The sequence below is a fragment of the Sturnus vulgaris genome, chromosome 3 (genome assembly GCF_052056855.1).
Source record: "Sturnus vulgaris isolate bStuVul1 chromosome 3, bStuVul1.hap1, whole genome shotgun sequence".
NCBI lineage: Eukaryota > Metazoa > Chordata > Aves > Passeriformes > Sturnidae > Sturnus > Sturnus vulgaris.
This window is the reverse complement of record NC_142245.1, coordinates 60,499,418-60,522,081: the sequence shown is the minus strand read 5'-3', so window position 1 is coordinate 60,522,081 and position 22,664 is coordinate 60,499,418. Positions and strand designations below refer to the sequence as shown.

The 22,664-nt window shown below is 41.9% G+C and overlaps 1 protein-coding gene across 4 annotated transcripts in view; it reads right to left on the bottom strand.

Moving 5' to 3' along the window:
- MOXD1 (monooxygenase DBH like 1) overlaps window positions 1–22,664 on the bottom strand; it is a 64,440-nt gene that overhangs the window by 38,520 nt on the left and 3,256 nt on the right. Inside the window, exon 1 of one of the 4 annotated variants that reach the window (XM_088161776.1) lies at window positions 11,271–11,584. The exons of 1 other annotated variant lie outside the window; for it this stretch is intronic. Coding sequence is in view for 1 of the 3 variants with exons in the window: in XM_088161773.1 (XP_088017899.1) it covers window positions 10,644–10,946 (303 nt within the window). In the remaining 2 variants the exon portion in view is untranslated. Of the gene's footprint in view, window positions 1–10,643; window positions 11,069–11,270; window positions 11,585–22,664 lie in introns of those variants that run through there. 2 more of the 4 variants (XM_088161775.1, XM_088161773.1) reach the window with 2 other exon arrangements.

Genomic DNA, 22,664 nt, shown 5'->3' with positions numbered 1-22,664 from the left:
AGTACATACATGAGAGAATAGGCAAATGGAAAAATAATCACTTGAAAGAGCAAAACACATGCCTGGGACCTGAAAGAAAATGAACTGATGAGTTATATTTGCTTAGAGAAATAACTTGGATTTGCTGTTTTCCAGACAGAATAAGACTTGTTTTGTGATGGTTCTTTGAAGATGGATACTTTATGGGATCAAAACACTCCACTTTAGCCCTGCATCAGAACCTGGAAAGAGGCAGTGTATGGTCTATACATAATACCATTCCTGCTCTGAAAACACTCTTCTGTGGAATGTCTGCTTCCATCTTTGAGTTAGTGAGCATTTGTCTGGACGAGAAATGTGAACATCAGTTTTTACTGAAGTGTGATAACTTTGCTTCAATGTCACCTTAAATTGGAGATACAAATTCAAGAGCAGCTTTTGCTCATGTGAACAGACTCAAAGTCTCTGCCTGAAAACAGTGTGAAGGGAAGCTGAGAAATGTGATGAAATGGTGTGCAAACTCAAATGTTTTATGGTGAACTTCATCATTTCATCACAAGTCTAGAGGACACAGCTCTAACCAGAAAAAAAACCCTTGTGATATAGTCCTGATTTCCATGAGCCTGAGGCAAGAATGCAAAAATAATGCCAAGAAATTCTGTAATTAAGGTATAAGCCCAGATATGCCTCGATAACCTCATTATCAATGCAATTATCTGAGCCATTTGGTTGACAGTCAAAGACAGGTGGCAGATCTGGCTCACCACGAGGGGCTCACTTTGTGGCTGCTGGTGAATGCTTTGGGAAGGTGGTCCCAAAGCCCAGGCCCCCAGAGAGGACCAGGCTGCTCCCTGTGGGATGAGAGCTGTATTGGGCACTCACTGCTGCCTGCTCAGGCACTGCCTGCCCACCCCTGCTGTCCAAAATGAGCAGAACCTTGCTGATTTCAGTGATTTCACCTGAAATTATTTTGTGGCTAGATGTAGCTAATGCTATTTTTACTTCCTTTGTTGAAAATTATCCAGATGTTCATCATAAAAATCAAATCAAATAATATCACACAAAAAATGCACACCAAAAAAACCCGCCAAAATCGAAGCCAAAACAAAAAACAACAACAAAAACCAGCAAAACCAAAAAACCCTGAACAACTTAAAATTTGATTGCTCAACTTCTCACATAAAAGTGGTTTGTTTTCCAGTTTTGAAATAAAATAATGCCACATTGTCCAGGAACCATATGAATCTCTCTCTGTTCACATAGAGATTTTGTAGACTTTGATCAATTTACTCATCAGAGCTTAAAAGTCTTTAAGATGTGTTTGTGTACAAAACAGAATGAAAAAAAGGTTTTCAAAAATGATGACACAGTGACAATCTGCGGTGCTACATCTTTTTCAGCCACAATTTGTAAAATATGCAATCTGGAAAAATAAAAAAAGTTAGATATATCTATGTAGATATGTGTCTGTACCTTTATACATATTCTACTCTTCCTTTCAGAGAAGAAAGATTAAGATAAAGTCCTGCTGCCAAAAGTCCTTGTGCAAATGCAATCAAAACCATCACATTTGGACTGCCCACACTCCACTCTTTTGTCTAGTCAAAGGAGAGAGCTGTATATCTCTGGAGGCCTTTGAAAAGTGGCAGTACAGAGGATGGAACTACCAGAGTCCAGAGAGGGTAAGCTGGGCATTTGGGCTTCAGCTAAACAAAGGAAATATAAATTTAATTTAAAACTCTCTCAGGTCTAGACTGCACAGAGCTCATCCAAATTCACAAGTTCCGCTTATTTAATTCTGTTAAGAAAGGAGTGGGATGTTTTAATCCACAGAATTACAGTGCTTTGATATCTATCACAGATAGTTCTAAAATGGGCTTCATACCGGAACATTTTATTCTTCCAACAAGCAGGAAAAGTCTCTAACATGGTATAATCTTTTTTTACACAGATCTGGTTTTACTACCCCACACAGCTAGAAAACCTGTGTCTTTTGCAGGGTAGGTTATACTGATATAAACCTTCTGAATTTCATGGAGTCACTACAGATCTACAATAATTGTCAAGTCCTGAAAAATGGATTTCTGAAATGCTCACATGTGCGTGGATAAGTTCACCATATGGATTTATGTACTGATTCAGTACTTGCATTCACCAGTTTCTTATGCATGTAAAAAGTATGTATCATATGTTTAATGAAGATAAATTTTTCAAATTACACATCAGCTTTACAGAAGTTATAAGAATTAGTGAAAGAGAAGGGTGAAGTGACTATATTTTTCTAATATGAGTGTCTTTGGCTATTTAAAGACTAAGTGTTTAAAAAATCTTCAGCAGTGTTGGTCATGCTACATGATAACAAAGATGTCTATTTCAGGGTTTACTTATGTGAATTGTTTACATGTGAAACATTTAAAATTTTTGTACTCCCTTTGATAATATTGCATTAAATGGCATATTGAACTCTGGACTAAGTTGTGCAATCCATCAAATAATTAAGTATCTCCTTCCTCGCATTACCTAAAAGTTGAAACAACATATGGAAAATGAAAAATCTTCCTGACATTACAAGATATTTTATGCTCTTTTCCAGATGTGAGGCAGATCATGTTATACTGTTTTTCAGATACCATTAGCCTCTCTCCTTCTTAAAAACTATTTTGTGGTATATATGGTTTCTGATTTCTGTTCCACAAACAGGGAGAGTAATTTCTTAAGGATGTAAAAAGACGCTGGTTTCTCCTTCGAGAATGCAAGCACAGCTGCAGAGGGAAGCCTGACCCCAAAAGCCCTACCAGCTGTCATCACAGACTGAAACAGGTGTTTAGGGCACTCCCTCCCCAGATCTTTGCAATGTCCAAGATTGTTTTGTTTATGATATCCATTTCCCATCCTAAATTATATATATCACCTTTCAACCTCAAGGAGCATAAAATAATTCTCAGATTGTGGCCCCATCCAGCAATGGCCTTGTGGGCTCAGCTTGCGAGGAACTCAGCGCCCAAATTTATGTGTGCTGCCCTTCACTAACTGGGCCATCACTGCTGTTCCAGCAGCACTCTAACACTTAAAAGTGAAAAAAGGGAGAAGTCAGGAATAGGAAATGAAAGGAAAACAAGCTGTGTTTCAACTTGTCCTCACTGATGGTCTGTAGCCAACCCCTGGAGTTTGAGACATCCCTGTCCTGATTTAGAGCAAATTTGAGAAGAAACTTCCAAAGGGGTTCCTCTAGAAAGCAGATTCAAGTGGCCCCTCCCCCAAGTGGTTCAGGAAAATATTTCGTTGGTGAAAAGTGGAAAAAACTGTGTACGGAACAAGCAAATTATTCACAAGTATAAAAAATGAATAATATTAAACAACAAAACTTCTCGCTCTTTAGAAGAGATGGCAAATTCAGAAGTCCCTGCCGTGGGTGTAGCTCGGCTCGCTCAGTCTCCCTCAGTCCCTCCTGAGCTGGAAAATCCCACGTCCCAGCCCTGGTGGGACACAGGTGTGAGCTCCTGCTGTTCTTCTGGGTTTTCTGTCCAGAGCAGGTTTGAACAGTTCCAAGGAAAAAGCCACAGCCTGGGGAACTTCTCTGCCTCAGCTAGCTAAAAACTAACTAAAAGCAAAGGAGAGCTCTCCTGCTGTCCGTGCTGCAGGCAGCACAGTCTGTGAGCAGGAATGCTGAAGCTCTTATCTCTGTACTTTTGAATACAACCGCCTCAGACAATCCACCGCTCCTCCTTCTCCCCCCTCCACTCTCAGATCTAGTTTTAAAGGTGCAGAACTTAATATCCAGCATAAACACAACAGAACTGGGGATACAAGCATCATAAAGTCACCCCAGAACAATCCCCAAACTGATTGTCATCCCCAAAGCTGATGCCAATAATAAGGACCAAAGGGATGCTTGGCAAAAAGGATCATGAAGCTGTAACAAAGATGAAAGTCGGCACAGGAGAGGATTTATCTTAGTATAAATAGGGTGGATAAACTGCTACGGTAAGGAAAAGAACTGAATAAAACATTTGTTTGAAATAAGCACCAAGTTATGCTTTTCTGGGTTTCCAAAAAAATAACTGTGGTTAACATTTCTCTTTTTTTATTGTTGCATTCAATTTAAATGGAATCCTGCTGCTCAAGGTTCCAGTACACGCTAGATGTTACCACCTAAAAGAAACTGGTTTTACACTGTATTTGGCAAGAGCCAAACAGAACATGAGTTTACAAACAAGCAAATCAAACTGTTCTGCAACCTCAAATAAATTTCAGCTTGAGTTTCAGGCAAAGATCTTGCTATGCTCTTATGCTGGGGAAAAGCAGAGCCCACTCACAGCAACCTAACACGAAGCAGGAGGCTGAAAGCATTACTGTGCTGTATAAGAACACCTTGAGAGCATTCCAGTTGACTGAACCAATCTTGAGATTGGTTGCAAATGAAAAAAGAACCATACAAAGTGTATAGCAACAGCAATCAAGAAGTCGCAGAAAGTTCCTAAAATAACTGGGATCAGTAAGTTCACAGCCAGTGTCCCATGAGCAGTCTGTTTATAATTAATTTATTATTTTGAGGAGGGGTCGGGGCAAGTTGCATTGGTTTTTTTGTTTGCTTCTGGTTGTTTGGGTGGGTGGGTTTTTGGGGGGTTAGGGAGGCTGGGGGTTCTTTTGTTTTGCTTTTTTAGCTACACATCAGATTAGCATGAAGTGATTCAGTCCTTGCTGACAGGAAGCCTGGATCTTGCTCGTGCAGGCAGTTTGGAGAAGCTGTTCACAATTGCTGGTACAACTCCAATCAAACTGGTTAACATACACTAGAGTGTGGATTATTTACTTCAGGTGCACTACTAACTCTGATAAGGACAGGAAATTTTTATCTCTAACAAATAATTGTGTGCATATGTCTGTACTTTAAATGCAGACACACACATATACACAAAGACACACATTTCCATTTGTGTGTCTACAGAAACAGATAATGCCCGAATATGTGTGTGTACATGTTCATGTATTTTCTTCACAAAAGGAGAGCTTATATTTTTATATATGAAACACAACTATTTACTTAGAAATATGCCCTTTCTCATTCAGACTGGGTAACTTGAGTACACAACTGTGTATTTCTTATATCCAGTTAAATGCTACCCAGGGTGGCCTACAGCTGGCAGTGACACCCCTTTGTTTCTGTGACATTCCTCAGAAGTAAAACATACCTCTTTCTCTGCACACAAATGAAAACACTGAAGTGTGGAGTCCTGTCTAACTTAGCACAAGAAGGTGTAAGAGGCACTAGTGGCTAGAGGCTGAAATATGGCCTTGCATATCGACATGGATAATTTGACATTGCATTGGAGTCCCAAGGCCCTATGCAGGTCTTTACATCAAGAATAAATATTAATTTAAGAGTTTATATTCCAGTTATATCAGAAGATGTAACGCTAGATTAAAGGCTGTCCTAACACAAAGAGACTAGACAAAACATGTAGCAAAGTGTTTTAAGGGAAAGAAAATCAGTAAGGAGGAGATACTGCATGATATAATCTTAGAACTGCACTTTATCACAAGGAACATTCTTTATACAGAAGCCACATTTATCCAGTGCAGGTTTTCTGGGTTTAATTACTTTAATTACTTCAATTATGAGGAAGATTAAAAACACGTAGGGGATTTTCAAGCACGAAAATTAGGCATATTTGTTCCCAAAATTTCTGGATCTGCCTTAGAAAATCTCCCTTCTTCTCTTTCCTGCTTCTGTGACACTTGTTTGTATCGGGAATTAAATCATCCTCCCATTATTTTAAGCTTTTGTATCATTCACAGTGGCTAAAACTCCATATTTTTGGGGAGATGTGAGAAAATTTCATTTTCTTGGCGTTTCCAAAATCCAAAGGAGAACAAAAATGTGACAAAGAAAAAGAAAAACAAAAAACAAACAAAAAAAAACCACAAAAAGAAAAACAATCCCAACCAAACTCTGGAAAACAGTCCCCTGAAGGTCTGCAAATTACAAGTTTCAGAATTCTTCTCATCTTTTGTTCACCAACTGTTGCTTCCTTGTCCTAACTATTGTACCTCTCAAAGGGAACTACAAAGCACCCAGCCACTGGAGATGTACACTGGAGTGTCTCTTTATGCCCCACATCGGAGCCAAGAGGGAGACATTAGTCATCTGGAGATTCTGCCCCAATGCCCAAAGGCATGAAATACCTCCAACAAAACACCGACTGAGATATGTCAGTGTGGCACTCGCTTTGCATCTCTCTCTTGGTGCCTTTCAAGTTGTTTTCTAAACACTTCTTTTGTTGCTGTTGGCATGAGTGCACTTAAAAGCAGCATATCGTTAAGTACTGAAAATGCTCACTGTTTTCCGTCCTTTAAAATCTCTTCCAAGTACTTCCCTATGAGCAATTAAGCTAACTCTATGGGATACATTTGATAACAGATATTCTTTAGTTTGGGTGACAGTTAACAAGCAAGGCTCTAATGAATAATAAAGTACTTTTTAGTGACACACAGTCCCTATTCACCCTGAGTAGGGACTATTTTTGTGCAAGTTCAACAGAAGATTCTAACAATGCAACCCTCTTGTATAACTTGCACAAAATAGGCATTCATCAAGGAGGATTACTCTCCCCAAAATGGGGCTCTCAGCAGCTACGTGCGGTGGGTGGGGATGCACAATTCCAGACAGGGGTGGAGACCAAGGAAAAGGCATGGGTCTAGCAAGAAAATGCATGCTGTGTCAATTCATAAGTACAAAAGAGATGCATTAGGAAAAAAAAAAAAAAAAGAAGAAGAAGAAGAAAAAAAAAGAAAAGAATGAAAAAAACTAGATGCAAAATCTAAGGCTGCCCCAAGATCTTGTATGAAGAGTAACACATGCTGCAAATGACCATGGAAATATTTCAAGGTAGCATTTTGCTAAGAATGAACTTTCCAAAGTCCAACTCCTCCCTATAGAGACAAAGGCAGCTCCCAGCTTTCCAATACCGACCCCCACTGGTATCTTCTTGTTCTCAGCCAAACGCCACACAATCTTGCTCTGACACCCCAGGCTCTCAGCAATGTGTGAGAATAATCTGTTCACTGATCTCCTTTTTCTCCTTCTGCTCAGTGGAGGTGCCTCCCTCATGGCAAAACACTGAGTCATGCATGTATGTATACACACATCCATGCTATGTCCTCTACATCCTCCCAAAATATGTTTATCAATATTTCAAGTGTCAAACTTCTGAAATGTCAGGACAGTAAATGCATAATTCCCTGATCATTCCAATGCTCTTCAAAAAACTACTCTAGTACACCATGAAGGTTTGTTCTTCTTCTTTCATGACATCGTAACACTTTTCATCCTGATATATTTAGACAAAACAGACTTCCAAATTGTTTTAGCCTTTCCTCATGTCAGACACCCTTTCAGATTAAATACAGCTCAAACACAGAAAAGCAAACCAAACCAAACAGCTCATTCCACCCAAGTTCAGGATGCACTGAAAGCTGAGAAAGTAAAACCCAGCATTAGATATCCAGGACTTCGAGTCACCAGGTTTTTTCAAGGCAAACACTGCCTGCTGATGGTGGGAATAGCATTTACTTGCTCTGAGAGGATGAGGAATAAATGCCAGAGGAAACATTTTCTCTTTTCTTTGAAAGCTATCTGGCAGTTTTCCTCTACCCCAATACATGGATCTTCCACAGACAGGAGAAGTATGTGCTTTTACCCCAACTGGCAGCCGTAGTCTAACTATATTTACATGTTTATTCCCAGAAGAGAACTCTTACCTCTGAGAACACTTTCTATTTTTGAAGAAGGAGAGAGAATTTGGTGGGGGGAGAAAGGCAAAATTGACCCAAGGGACTAGAGATTTCAATGCCCACTTGAAAGGCTATAAAGGTGTTTCAGAACATCTGCACATCAGGCCACTAACAAGCATCTCAAAACTTTCAAAGAAACCAAAAAATGACCCCTCTAAGAGTTTAGACCACGATGCACATTTTCCAACTGATGGTCATGGAATAAAAACATATTTCTAAAACCAAAAAGAAAAGTAAGTTCATTCATTATAGGGTGTACATATTTCATGGAGTGCAGCTAGGCATAAAACCACATACTTTCAAGGGTGCTATCTATGAAAAAATCTTTTTCAGTAGTAAATAATCTAAATTATGACGATATATACTTAACACAGAATGTATTTTTAAAATATTAACTGAATTTGTTTGTCCAGTTAAGGGAAAAATTGGATATTATTGAAACAACATCCTAGAACAATTTGTTCATTTTCTAGCAATCCCCGCCGCAAGACCAGAAAAAGCCTCTGGACAAATTTTGTTTATCATCTTTGTTTCTGGCCGTTCCTTGTTGGTGCAAGGAAAAAATTTAACTGAGCAACTTTTAAAAAACCTCTGTTCAGTTTAGAAAGAAACCATGCTACCTAGAACTGAAGAAGGAATGGGGATGGAGCAAGCCTCAAGTGTCAAGCAAGCGTAACAAAAGTATTTCTTCTGTATCTTACCTACTCAAAAATGCAACAAAATAACTCATAGCTCTTAGCATAACAATTTATGTGCTAAATTAGTATTTCAGGAAAAAAATATTATTAGGTTTGTGTCAACATGCATTTGCTACAGTCCTTTTCTACTTGTAACAGAGTGTCAGTGGATAAAATCTGTGGAAGAGTGGAGTTAATATGGGCCCATTTTTAAGGATGTTGAAAACCTGTGAAGGGTACTGAAAAGAGCCACAAAAATGCTTTGAGTGCTGGGGGAAACGTCCTGTGATGCTAAAGAGCTCAATCCATTAATTTAACAAAAAAGAAAATTGAGGAGTGACTTGATTGCCTCGACTGCAGCGTATAAATAACTTTATGAAGGCGGAATGCAGGGGGAGTAGTTTTTAATATAGTAGAGAAAATACATAGCTGAAAGCTAAACCAAGACAAACTAAACCTGGCAATCAGGAACAGCAGAGACTCGTTATTACCACAAACTATTAAGGGAAGTGATGGATCCTCCACCACTGGACTCCTTTACACTAGGTTTGGATGCCTTTGACAAAGACTTGCTTTACCCTAGCAGGATCTATGAACTAACCAGGAAAAAAGCTTAGGTTTCTTTTAATGAAAAGAAATAGGTGTGTCTTCTGAATTGCAAAGCCTTTCTGAAAGCCTTTCATTCTGTGTGTGAAGAGCTCACTGCTCAATGAGCAGCCTAAAGTGGTTTTTTTTCTACTATTATTAATCTCCTATTTATGCTTCAAGCAAAATTATCTTCATTTTGAAATATGGAGAAAGCAATATTCTGAAATTCACTAGTCTGAACTTAAGGAAGACAAGTATTTGCCTAAACTTCATACAGCAAACTAATGGGGGGAAGAAAAAGTAAAAGAAAATTTTTAAAGGAAAATATTTATACTAAAAGCTCAATTCTTCTGGAAAAGTTTTGATTTTATAAAACCATGACAAATAGTAGGGAGATCATATTAAGCATTTTGTTCTCTTATGGTGGATTGTTAATAGAAAGTTCATATTCTTAAGGAAAAACCTCTTAAAATTTAAGCAGCAGCTTCAAATATCAACTAGTTCTAACATAATGAGGGAAAGACAGATGACTTCTCCCAGACCATACTCTAACAATCACTCTGCCCTTAAAGTGCATCTCTGAGTTATTATTCAAGCAGCTGAGGGTGACAACATGTCTTTCCAGACCTGATTCCTCTTTCAGTCATCCGTGGGACAAGCTGACCCTGCTTCCCCGATCCCGCAGCAACTCCTGCCTGCTCGATCTCAGGCTGATGAGAGGGGACCAAAGGCGTGGCTCCGCTCCCCTCTCATGGTTCCTACTCCACCAGCCGCCAGTGTCTCTTGGAGGGGATGACTCGCTGTCAGCACCAGCAAGGCCTCTGTTCCACACCCCTGTCCCAGATGTAGTCCTGACAATATCTAGACTACTACAGAAACATCCCAAGAAAGTTATGCCAATAGAGTTGGGCACCTCTGGTGCTGCTTTACCAGAAGAAGGACACATACCAGGCGTCCTCCCGGTATTTACTCTGCAAGCCCTTTCCAACATCTGTGTCAAAACACTTCGAGGTGAGGAGAGGAAGAACACCAAGAGCAGGAGCAGCGCCGGCTGCGCGCCAGCAGAAGGGGACGTCAGGAGGCTTGGAAGGTGGTGGGAAGTTACCCTCATGCCAGTGGGATTAGAAAGAGCAAGTTCAGGCGGCACCGGGACGGCCAAGCTCTGCCAGCTGTCGGCAGGGTGAGAGGAAAGGTGCCACACCTCCCCGGGAGAGACTCTGCCCTCCCACCCCTCTCCTCCGCGGGTCTAGGCTCAGCGGGCAGGCAGCAGAGCGTGCCCAAAGAAGAGAGAACAGGGCTGTTCCATCTTCTGGATAGAGGAAAGAAACCTGACACCTTTAACGAAATCCATGAAGAAGCTTAGAGGGAAGGTTGGCAGGGAGCGGATCGAAAAAAGTACCTCCTCCAGGGGACAGGAACGCAGAAGAATAGGGATAACCCGAAGCGTGGAAGGAAGAAGTAAAGACGTACAGGGATGCAGGGCAAGAAGGCTTCAGAAGAAACGCAGGGCAGGGAAAGAGCGTCCCGAGAGAGGGACAGAGGGGGAAAGGTGGGCGGACAAAGAGGACCCGGGTCGGCGGTCGAGGGGAAGGAGCAGGGCCTTACCTGCAGGTAGGGCTGGCCCCCCTCCACGCCCCCCACCACGATGTCGGCTGAGGCCATGCCGCCGCTGGCCGAGAGCCCGAAGCCCACGTAGCCGCGGGTGCGCACCTCCAGGCGGAGGGCGAGGGCGCTGCCGCGGCGGCCCCAGCGCAGGCGGTAGGCGCCCGCGCCGTCCAGCACCGCGCTGTGCGGGTAGCTCCGCAGCGCCGGACCGGCCCCGGCACCGGCACCGGCATCGGCCCCGGCGCCGGCACAGGCACACAGGAGCCCGCCCAGCACCAGCGCCCAGGGGCGCAGCCGCCGCATCCTCTCGCCGCGCACCCGCTGCCGCCTGAGCGTCTCGGCGTGTGCCCGGCGAGGTGTGCGTGTGCGGGGGATGTGTGTCTGTGTGTCTGTGTCTGTGTGTCTGTGCGTGTGTGTCTGTGCGTGTGTGTGTGTGGGGAAGGGGGGCCGGGTGCCCCGGTCACCCCGCCCCCGCTGCGGGCGGCACCGCGCCGGCCCCGTCGGGGCAGCGCTCCCTCGCCGCGCTTTGTTCGCTCCCGCCCCGGCCCGGCCCTGGCGGCCGCCCCCGGCTCCCCCGCGCCGCCCGTCGGGGCTGGGCCGGGCCGGACCCTGCCGCGCCCGGAGCACCTGCCGTGCGCTCGCCGAGGGGGCTTCTCGCCGAGATGCTCGGAGCGGAGCTCGCTTTTGCCACCCCAAATCCTCCTCCTCATCGGGGAAGCGGAGGGAAGGCGGTGGACGGGAGATCTCCCCGGCAGCCCGGCAACTCTAACTCCAGTGGAAGAATTCCATGGGAGGAAGCCCCGCGGCAAAAGAGCGCTTGCCCGCTCTCGACCGCCTCCCCTCTTAGTGCGAGCGCACGGCGCGGCGGACGGATGGAGCTAAGCAGATCCCCAGTCGGGAGAGTTCTTTTTGCATTGTAAGTGGGAAACGAGGACCCCCCCGAGTGGTTTGCACTGAGACTGCTACAAAAGCACATCTCAAAACCGCACTCGTATCCCTTGACACCCCGGCAGCCATCCCCGGCGGCTCTCGGCCAGCCCGGCCGTGCGGTCCCCGACACTCCCGCAGCAGGAGCTGCCTTCCCTTCCCCTGCTCCCAGCACCACCGCCATGGCGGGGGCGAGAACAACGAGCAGAAAGATGCTCTTGGAGCAATGCTCCCCAGCCCTCTGCAAAGCCGATTGGAAACAAAAAATAGCATGGCACCCAAAACGGGAAAGTTAGAGTCCACGAGAAGTCATATTGACCCTTGAAAGCTCTGAGCTGTATGAAATCGGTTTTAAAAAGAAGTTATGCTCTTTGAAATGTTTTTTCTTCACATTTAAATGAAAGAGAAATAGCCTGGTACTCAACCAAAATGGCATATTAATTCAGTAAAAACCAATCAAACTAGTACATAAAGGAAATTTGTAATGCTTCCCTTTTTTGGCTTTTGCGTGACAATATTTCACAAGTGTCACTGGAATTTCCAGAATACAACCACCCACTGTGATGTGAGGGATATATCGAAATAAACAACAACTTCTAGAAAAGAAAATGCATATAAAAGGATAAGCACCAAAAATTACTTTTACCTAAGGCATCATAAGAAATGAGAGAAAAAAATAGATACTGGTGAAAGGAAAGCAATCTTTAGAGGGAATAGATTAGTGAGACCTTTCTTCCACTTATAGCAGTAACTTCAAAGGTAAAGACTCAGATTACTGACAAAACAGAAAATTGTGAGATGCTGAGTGTTTAGATTCTCTTTTACAAAATTGTTAACGCCTGCAAGTGGATATAGATTAATTTAAGGAGAAATTGCAAGTGTGTGACAAGCCCTGTCAAGGCCAAAGGTGTAACCTCAGCACATAACTGGGGGCACTCAGCCTTTGTAAAACGGTATGCTAAAGGAGGGATACTTAGAACAGTTCCAAAAGTGCACATTTATCTTTTCTGACGGCAAGCATGATGAAGGAGTGAAGAATGTTTCTTAAATTTAGGTTTTTTCTTAATTTTCAAAGACTGTGCATTATGTTCTTAGATGACAGAAACCCCAAGATAAAGTTTAAATCACATAAGGATGACAAACTCACTCTTCAAAAGAATGAATTACACATCTAGTACAAAATTGCTGCCTTTAAAGCACAACAGTGAAGTCCAACTAGTGCTTCTCAGAGCATGCATTGTGTAAGCATTGGTACAAAAGAGTGCAAAACGCTCGCTTTGAAGTATCCAGCATGTCTCAGTTTGCTAAGGGTGGTGCTGATGGCATTTTAGGAGCCTCTACACAACATGTTGTAGTGCAGGGAGGGATGATGGACTATCCTACACAGCATGTTGTGCTGCACAGCACAGCAGACAGAAATAGGGCTTCCTAGCCAGCCTGGATGCAGATCCATGAGGGAAGCAAAGCTGGAGATAGGTATGCAGTGTAGAGGCTGTCAGGAACAGCTGCACATCCCCCCATACAACAACCTGCCCCATGCATGTCCAGCTCCCTGCTCCTCTCCCAGCAAACAGGCACAGAAAGAGAACTCCAATGCAGACAAACTTGTGGTTGGTTGGGATCTTCCCAATTATTCAGTCAAAAGCCAAAGCAGCAGGACCATCTAGCACCTTGGACACACTTGCAGCATCTCAGGCAAGCCAGAATTTTGTTATAGTGAGTCTGGTAGAAGTGGCAACACTCATGGGAAACAGCTGTGCTATTTCTGGTGAGCTGCAGTGGCCATGAAGGATGGACAGTTCCACCCAGCCCAGCATGGGAGTCCTGTGCAGGCAGAGTCAGTGGCCAGGGCAACCCTGTTCCATGGCTTTGGAGCTAGCACCAGATTGCTCCGGAACTTCAGTTTGCCTATGAGGAGAAAATTGGCATTTTGGAGGCTGAGAGTGGGAATAGAAACAATACTTGAATTCTTGAAATCTCCTATGGGACTAATGAATTTTGTCTGAGCTCAAGGGTCAGTCTGCTGCTTCTCTGCAGCGCTGAAGTCTGTACATCTCAAAGTCTTGTGGCTTTCTACCAAAACCTGGGGGTAATGTTATCCTGTCTTCCAGCAATATACCACACTCAGCAGCACTGCTCACTCCATCATGAGCAATGTTATAAGGGCAGGAATAGCAGTCCTATTGCTTCCCAATTTCCAGAAAATATTTTTCCATTAAAATAAATCATCCAAACAGTTTCACAGAGCTACACACTTGATCTACAAATATTGTGACAAAACCAACCTTCTTCAACTTGCTGCTATTTATAATCCAAGAACAATACTCATGTAATAAAACTTTCCTAGTAGAAGAGGCACTTTGTGGGCAGAGCCGCACAATTCCCAAAACTCACATTAAGAGACTTTGACAACTTCACCAGAAATTTTTTTTCATCATTAGGAGACCAAATATATGAAGAAAACAGAGTCTAAATCTGTCTAAATCTGATCTTGGCCTATAAGTAATGCTGCTGGCAGGAACACAGAGACACATTCTCTCTGAAAGGAGAGAATTTCACTACTTCTCTTCTGGACGAAGGCAGTCACCTAACCAAGACTAGAGAAAATGAGCAAGTGTTTTCTTTTTAAAAAACCCTTACTACCATTGCTAAATATCAGCTTGTCCATTGCTCCCTCACACCATTGTATTGCATGATTCACATACTGAAGTACTGATTAAAAAGTCATAGAACGGTCTGTGTTAGAGATTGGCTAAGTTCCAACTCCCCCACCATGGGCAGGGACACCTTTCAGTAGACAAGGCTGCTCAAAGCCCCATGCAGCCTGGCCTGGAACACTATCATAGATGGGGCATCCACAGCTTCTTTGGGAAAGCTGTTCCAGTGCCTCACCACCTTCACAGGGAAGAATTTTTTCCTAATACTTAATCTAAACCTACTCTTTCATATTGAAGCCATTCTCCCTTGTCACCACAAATCCTTGTAAGAGGTCTCTCTTCTTCTTCCTTGTAGGCTCCCTTGAGTTACTGGAAGGCCAACATTAGGTTATCCCTAAGATGTCTTTTCTCCAGACTGAACAATCCCAATTGTCTCAGTTTTTTTCTCATAGGAGAGGTTCTCCCTCCCTTGAATCAACTTGATGGCCTCCTCTGGACTTGCTCTAACAGGTCCATGTCCTTCCATGTCCTTCCCAGAGCTGGATGCAGCACTGCAGGTGGGGGTCTCACAAGGGCAAAGCAAAGAGAGAATCCCCTTCCTCACCCTGCTGACCATGCTGCTTTTGAGACAGCCCAGGATGTAATTGGCTCTCTGGGCTGCCAGTGCACACTGCTGGGTCATGTCAAGCCTTGTGTTGATACCTGGCACTGCCTCGAGCAGCATCCTGCACTTAGAACTGTTAAACCACATGAGATTCCCTTGAGCCCACTTAACCCTGCCCAGATCCCTCTGGATGCCATCCTGTTTTTCAAGCTTCTCTACTGTTCCTTTAGGAGTCAATTAATTATGAAGTTTTGGCCTGATCATGGGTATCTAACACCTGGTTTATCCTTGTTGGTGTATTCTGGCATTGAGGTGATCTTGCCAGAGAGCAGCCCAGCAAGAGCTGTGTGTCCTGTCCGTTTGCAGGCAGCAGGATTTCTCAGAGGCATAAAAAGGTTTGGTTTCTGCCTATTTCTAATGTAGCTTGTACTCCATGGCATGCTTTGAGTTAGTTGTCTGCTGGCTTTTCTCTAATGCAACTTAGCTTCAATGCAGGAAATTCATTAATATTGAACACTGATTTTTTACTAATAATTAATGCAAAGTCTTATACAAACTTTTTGTAAAGTAGATAGCCAGTAGCTACATTGTCTTTCTAATAGAGGGCAACAAGAATTCTGCTCTCACCTGTGAAATGTAGATTAATCACCTTTTATTCACCCTTTTAATGTAATGATTTTTATCATGGATACAGATTTTGACATCAATGCAATGCAAAAGAGTTAGAGAAGTATCTTGCAGATCCAGCTGGAAGCTTTTTACAGTGGCATAATGCCTATGCAGAATAAAATCAGCTTCACTGGCAATCCAGTTTGTGTTCAATGTGGATAGGGAACTGGGAGCAGGAAAGGTTTTGGGTTGAACTGGATGTTGTCTTTGGAATGCTGAGCCAGCAGGGTGGTTCCTAGGGAACATTACTGCCAGCATAGGTAGAAGTTAGAAAACTTTTCTGTCCTGATCCAAGTCCATTGCTTCAAGAAGAGCAAGGTGGATACATTCCATCCATGCCTCTGTAGGCATCAAACAATTCCTTGGGCACACATGATAACCTGGCTGCTCTTAAACATGTTTTAAAGTATATATCTTAAATAAAAAATTTCAGATATTGTTTGTTGTCTTAACCTCCTTAACCAAGGTGAGAGGACAAAGCACTGCTTATTTTATTAATGTTGATTAAAGATGCACTGGGGAGAATAGCAATATAGCCATGTAAACGTAGCACAAGTTGTGTATTGGTTTTTAAAGCTTTATTCCACTTTTTCTTCCCCCATTCCATTTCCCAAATACTTGAAAATTATTTTTACATTTCAAAGGGGAAAATGCCTGCAATTTAAGTGATCACTGTAAACAGAGTAACTGTATGAAGGTTTTTAGAAATTTTTAATTGTAATTCTATCAATTTTATGTTCTTGTTTTGAATTTTTCTTTTCTTTTGTAGGGAGTAGTAGAAAAGAAGACATGGTTGGTTGGTTTTGCTTTCAGATAGGCATACTAAGGAGATGCAAATTCTTCTTATGAAGTAATACACATTAATCACAAAGCTGGAAGCAAAGTTTGGGACTAGTGAGTACAGAGGTGAACCATTTCTACCTTTCTTTCTTGACTCAGCCTGACTTTGGCTCAAGTTAGGATAGTTTTGGAGCTCTGCTGTGTTACCTACAATCTACATTTCAAAAGTTCTGTTAATCTCAAACTAATATAAATAAAGACTAGTATGCTTTCAGCTATTCTTATGATGAGTCTGGACTCATATCTGTTGATGTTTTAAATTACTTGCCTGAGGAGACAAAAATAAAATCATTGTTACAAAAAGAATATTTATTCAGCCCTGTGCTCAGGGCAAAAGCAGAATGATTTAGTTTTCTTTTCTTCATCAGCAAGCTGGTTTCTGTAGATGTTGCCAAATTTCCAAATACCTTGACTCAAGTTCATAAAGACTTCTTACTTTTCTTGGGAGAGAAAACTGGAGGGCAGGAGTTTTATTAGACCAGTTGGAAAAGCCAGAAGGCTTTACAGCAAAGAGTTTCTCATTTTCCTTGGTTGTGGTTGTTGTCTTTTCCCGTCTTTTATGAACACTCTGCAAAAGGAGGCACTTAGGTGCAGTGTAATCCTGGGAACTGATCCACAGGGAGTCCTACAAGGGGATAGATACCTCAGCAATGGCATTTCTACACAGTCACCACACTCAGGTGTAGGGAAGAATTAATTCCCTTTCAATTGAATTTAACCTAATTTCAGGTTTTTTACCTTTCAGTAAAATCTGAGTGTATCTGCTCTGGTGCTGATGTTCTGTGGAGAGGAACAGCTTTTAACATATGTACTTTTAAGTATAAGTACCCTTTAAAAATGGTTGCTTATGCTTCATATATATCTTTGTGAATTACAATTCTAGCTGTCTGTCATACAGGACATAGTTTAAATGCTTTTTGGTATTAGATATACAGATATAGATATATAGTACTTATATATTAGGAAAAAATTATTTACTGTGAGAGTGCCAAAGCACTGGAACAGGTTGCCCAGAGAGGTGGTGGATGCCTCATTCCTGGAAGTGTTCAAGCCAGGTTGGATGGGGCTCTGAGCAGCCTGCTCTAGTGGAAGGTGTCCCTGCCCATGACAGGGGGGTTGAAACTAGATGGTCTTTAAGGCCCCGTCCATCCCAAAACATGTTGCGATTCTATGATCTTTGCTGTTTGCTCCTCAGCTCCTATCAGCTCCTATCGGGGAACATCCTCAATAAGGTAAAACCAGGAAGCTAAGTACATCTCTCACTTCTAGAACTCATTAAAAGTCTTTATCTGAGTAATGCACTTCCCAGATGACAATTAACTTTCTGAGACCACCTAAGCCAAACCCTGACTCATGAGTGGGATCACCTTTTTCCTGTATCAAACCTGAGAGGTGTCGGTCTAGCCTTCCAATTATGTCTATCAGTGCAATTTTTTTTCCTCTTCTCTTTTCTCCTTCTCCCTTTTGGTAGAATCAACTCTGATCCATCATCATTCTTCCTGTTAGAAAGCTATGTTAGGTGGCTGACCTTGGAAGCAGCAGTTTAGGACCTGTTCTTCACCTTATGTATTTATCTGTCTGTGTGGAAGTCAACATGGATGCTTTAGGAGGGGAGGAAGGCACTTCCTGGTCCCTACCTCTCAGTGCCTCGTTTTCTGTCTTGAGCTCATTCAGAAAGCAGCTGGTGGATATAGGTTTTCAGCCTGTGTCATTTTTGTAAGAAAATGAAGAGCATCACTCCTGTGCAGCCTTCACAAAGCTCAATAGGCATCCAGTATTCTAAATCTAGATGATCAATCTTTACGTTTTTTCCTAATTGGACAGATGGATTCAGAGAGCATAATTGACCTCTAGGTTTAGTTTCCCCCTCTTATTTATAATGTTAAAATTAGCAGAACAAACACAAAACAGAAGGAGAGCAGGAGGAAGGACTTGGTGCCTTTGGGGGCATGTGTTGCTCTGCAGAAAGGGAGAGCATCCCCATGCCCTGCCTTCTGACAGCCTGCACAGCCAGACAAGGCTATAAATGCACACAAAAACCAAAAATGTAGCAATAAGAGGGTGCCAAGTCTCTGCATCTTCTGGACAACCACAGTAACATCTGTCTTCCCCACAAATTAAGATTAGCTTGCAGTTACTCCGTCTAACAAAAATGTCTCCAGAATTTTTCGACACAGTAAAATATCGAACCCAAATTTGTTTTCATTGAAGACAGTGGCAAATTCCTAAATGCAGAAGTAAACTTTCTTTTGAGAAGAAAGACATTTTTTCAGTGGGAAAAAATACCCATCTCTAAAACTATTAAGCATTTTGATGAGCTTTGTTTACTTTGAACTGATTCAATACATTTTGCTCCTGCATATATAACACTCCCATCCCCACCCCCAGGCACTTACACAAGATGACTTGTACTGAAGCAAAGAAAATTCTGTTGAAATGTGGAGTTCATAAATAAAGTGTGTGCATATAAAGTGTACACAGGTTGAGGGATGAGATTCTTGCCTGCTGATTCGACGGTAAGTTTAATGCAAGATTTCCAAGAGATCATATTCAGCATGACCATCATGAAAGTGTCTGGACATTTCTCCTGAATTTGTTGAGTTGTTTGTCATGGCCGTGGATATTTTTGTCAAGTTTACAACCTAGAATGACAAGCACTCTTACTATGAGAGTGAAAGGAATATGACAAAAAGCAATGCAATTAAAATCCCTAAAATTAACAAATGACATCACCTATTGACATTGTCATCAATGGATCAATAACATCCAGAGATAAACAGCCTTGAAGAAGGAATAAAAAAATGCAAGACCACAAGATCAAGTGTAAAAAAAAAAAAAAAATGAAGTCACAGGTATATGATAGAAAAAGTATCCTGAAAGCTGTGATGCTGACAGTATCACAGGTATTAACCCTTGGTAAAAAATCTACAGAGCAGGAACTTCCAGTATGAAACAATGAGACAAAGCAGAACTGGCTCTGCCACCAGGGAAGAAGACAAGCATTGCTGCACTGTGTCCCCTGTGCCAGGATCCACACACCAAAAGGGCAGTTTGATGCTCAGTTTGGTTATTTAAGAATTACTTTAACAGAATTATTTATACACTTATATTCTTAATTTTTTTAATAAAACAGCTAGATTGAGGATCAGTGTTACCAATACATATTATTTTACAAATCACTAACATTTTTTCAAAGACACTATGCAAGTCCTGCAGAAAAACAGTAGGTATGATGGACAGATTCCTAGAGTTTTTGAGAAAGTTGAACTCCAGACTTTTCTTCTAAACCTCAGGAGAAAAGCAGCTGTCTGATGGTCCCGTATGAGCACTACAATATAGATTTGCAGCTGTCAAACATTCCTAGGCACTTTTTTTTCAAAATAGGGCTCACTTCACCAACATTGGAGTATTCCAAACACAACTAAACAAATAATTGCTTGGACCACACAGTATTAGTCCAAAGTATGAATACATGTTATTTCATTTTTTAGTGATAGGTTTGTTAATACACCATGAGACTGTAGCCTGAAACTCAGACTTATATAAGAAGCCTTTGGACGTGTGACTGTACCAGCTGAACTCTATAACCATGGACTATTTGTGGGGACTCCAGGAAGGAGCTGTAGTTAACACTTTCTGCAGGTGATACCAGTTTGGATCCTTGCTTTATAAGCCATCATATGTCTCCAGGCATGCTACAGTGCATGGGTGAGAGGGGAGAACAAACATCATGCAGAAGTGTCTGCCTGTTTGCTGGCTTTTGTTTTAACCAAAGCTTTAATTCCTTTTGTATTAGCCACAAGTCATGATATTAACAAAATACATAGATAATCTCATTTTGACAAAACATTGATCAGCTGTGGAAAAAAAGAAACTCCCTCTTCAGGTAACCAAATTTGCTCTGAACTTCCAGCAGCTGCAGCTCTTTAATATGAAAATGTGACAGAAAAACCCCAAAACATCTTAAATGTTAACTTTCATTTATGTAAACCCTTAATTAGAATATGAGGATAAAGACTGATTACTTGATTCCTAAATTTACTTCATCTCAGGTCCGGTGATTATGTTGTGATTGGGTGGAGGAAAGCATGGGGACAGGTTGCACAAAAAGAAAGGGAGGCCCCTGTTCCACTCTTACTCCTCTATAGAAACACCAGAGCAAGCAGAGGCTGTCTTTTCCTACTGCCAAAGAGAAGAGATTTCTGTGAGAAAAAAAACTTAAAGATAGGAAGACAGCTCTCCCCCATTCCTGCAGGACTGTGGGGTCAGATCTAGTCTACAAGCCGTAAATTAACAGGAGTGCTCCTTTGAAAAGCCAGTGACTCTGCTGTATTTAAAGCAGATTTTGGCAGCAATTTCACATGCAAACCATTAACAGTGAAAATATAAGAGCAGTGGCTTTTGTGCAACCCAGATATGTGTGAATACATGTGCACAAACATCCCTCTCAAATGTCCCTTCCAAGAGATGTCAGAGGCATCTCCAAACTGCATTTGTGCAAAGGATTGAGGGGTTTTGCTTTAAATGCCCTGTGCTGGTGCCAAGATTTCAAGCAGCTGACTTGGGCATTGCTATGTGACAATGGAGTCTGTGAAGCACCTTATAAACAGAAAAATCTTCCCCAGTCCATGATTTCTTTGTGATACAGCATTTTGAAGACAAGTGATATATTCATACACTACTCTATCAGGAAAAGAAGCCTTTTTTCCCCTTTTTTTCCCCTTTTCCTTTAATCAGTAGGAGAAAAATATCACCATAGTGAGATCAACATTTTCGTCTAGCAGCATAACACTCTGGAGGTCACATATATGGACCCATAATGGTTCTGCTTTAGAAACAGAGCTCCTCAATAAAAAAAAGTTAATTCAGCAACTTTCCCAGACCCTCTGGAAGCTGGAGAAGGCGGTCACAGTACACATCCATCTGTGGTCACAACCTCAAAAGGCTCATTTGATACCAATGCTGCTGTTGACCTCTTCTTTCCAACCTAGATACACAATGTGTCATTTTCAGTAAGTAGTGGTATTTCACAGACTTTAAATCATAATGACTTTTTGTTGTTGTTGTTTAGCTTCATTCATCTCTCTCTATTCTTACAAGCCTGGCATTGCAATAGCCAAACTCTCAGTTTTCAATTAAATAGAAGGTCTACATGTGATGAATTTTAGTTTGTTGATGTTGTACTGCAATTTCACAGTGGTAAGTATAGACCAGAGTCTGACTCTTCAGCATTTTCAGGAGCATCTGTGTTATTCTAGCACCATACTCTTGTTATCCGTGGTAGGATATGAGGTTGCAGTCCAAACCCAGACTTCCCTGCAAATTACTGGCTTATTGCTCACAGCCTCTTGGCAGAGCTTTCTCCGTGAAGTACATTGCTACCAGCTCAAGGGATATCCACAGTCACCTGTTTATTCTTCCAGAAAATCTGCATCTGGACTAATAATTTAAAGCAAAAGTTTTTGAGGGTTTTCCAGATAACATCTGCAGATCTTGGGCAGATCTTGCACTGTGTGTCACCAAACCTTGCTCTTACACCTGGTGGGAATCACAGCTGCCAATAGGGTGATTGGTATGGAGCTTGTCCAGATTGTTCTGATCCCCTTTGAATGAGAAAACAGCCTAAGCAGGGATGCCACAGCATCTCAGGCTTCAGACTCTACTACTAAGCTGTTGCCTGAGTTTCAAGCCAACACTTTGGGTTTGTTGATTTGCTTGTTGGTTTGTTGGATTTTTAAAATAAATTATTTCCCTATCACTACCTCAGAAGCAGTGCAATTCAGATGTGCAGTTGTCACATACTTGTTCTCATCCAAGATGACTCCCACACAGCAGCCCAGACTAGCCCCAGTCCTGTGCCATCCTGTTAAGTCTTCTTCATCCCCTTGCCCTCAGCATCTTTCACAGAATAAACACTCAAGTTATCTTGGCACCCATTAAAAGCAAATCAGTACTATTAGCACCATAATGAGTAATAGTCATTAGGCACTACTCAGCACAGTGGGAAGTATTCTGTGATGAGTATCCATGGAAAATTTTGCAACCCTGCATAAGTAGAAAAAACAAAACAAGCAACTCCTAAAAGGAGCTCATGTTAGAACTAGGTTAAATGATTTTTTTAAACAATTTGCATTATCCTTTCTTATTTTGATTTACAAACCTCATATGTATTTTTTTCTTTATCAGTCAGATAAAGAAAGTTTTATCAGACAAATGGTTTCCTGGTAAAGCATTTGAAAATATTGTACTTTTTGCCTTCCTTAAATAATTTTAGTCTGCTTTTGTTAAAGACTTCACCAAAAGATCCTCTGTGAACTTACATGG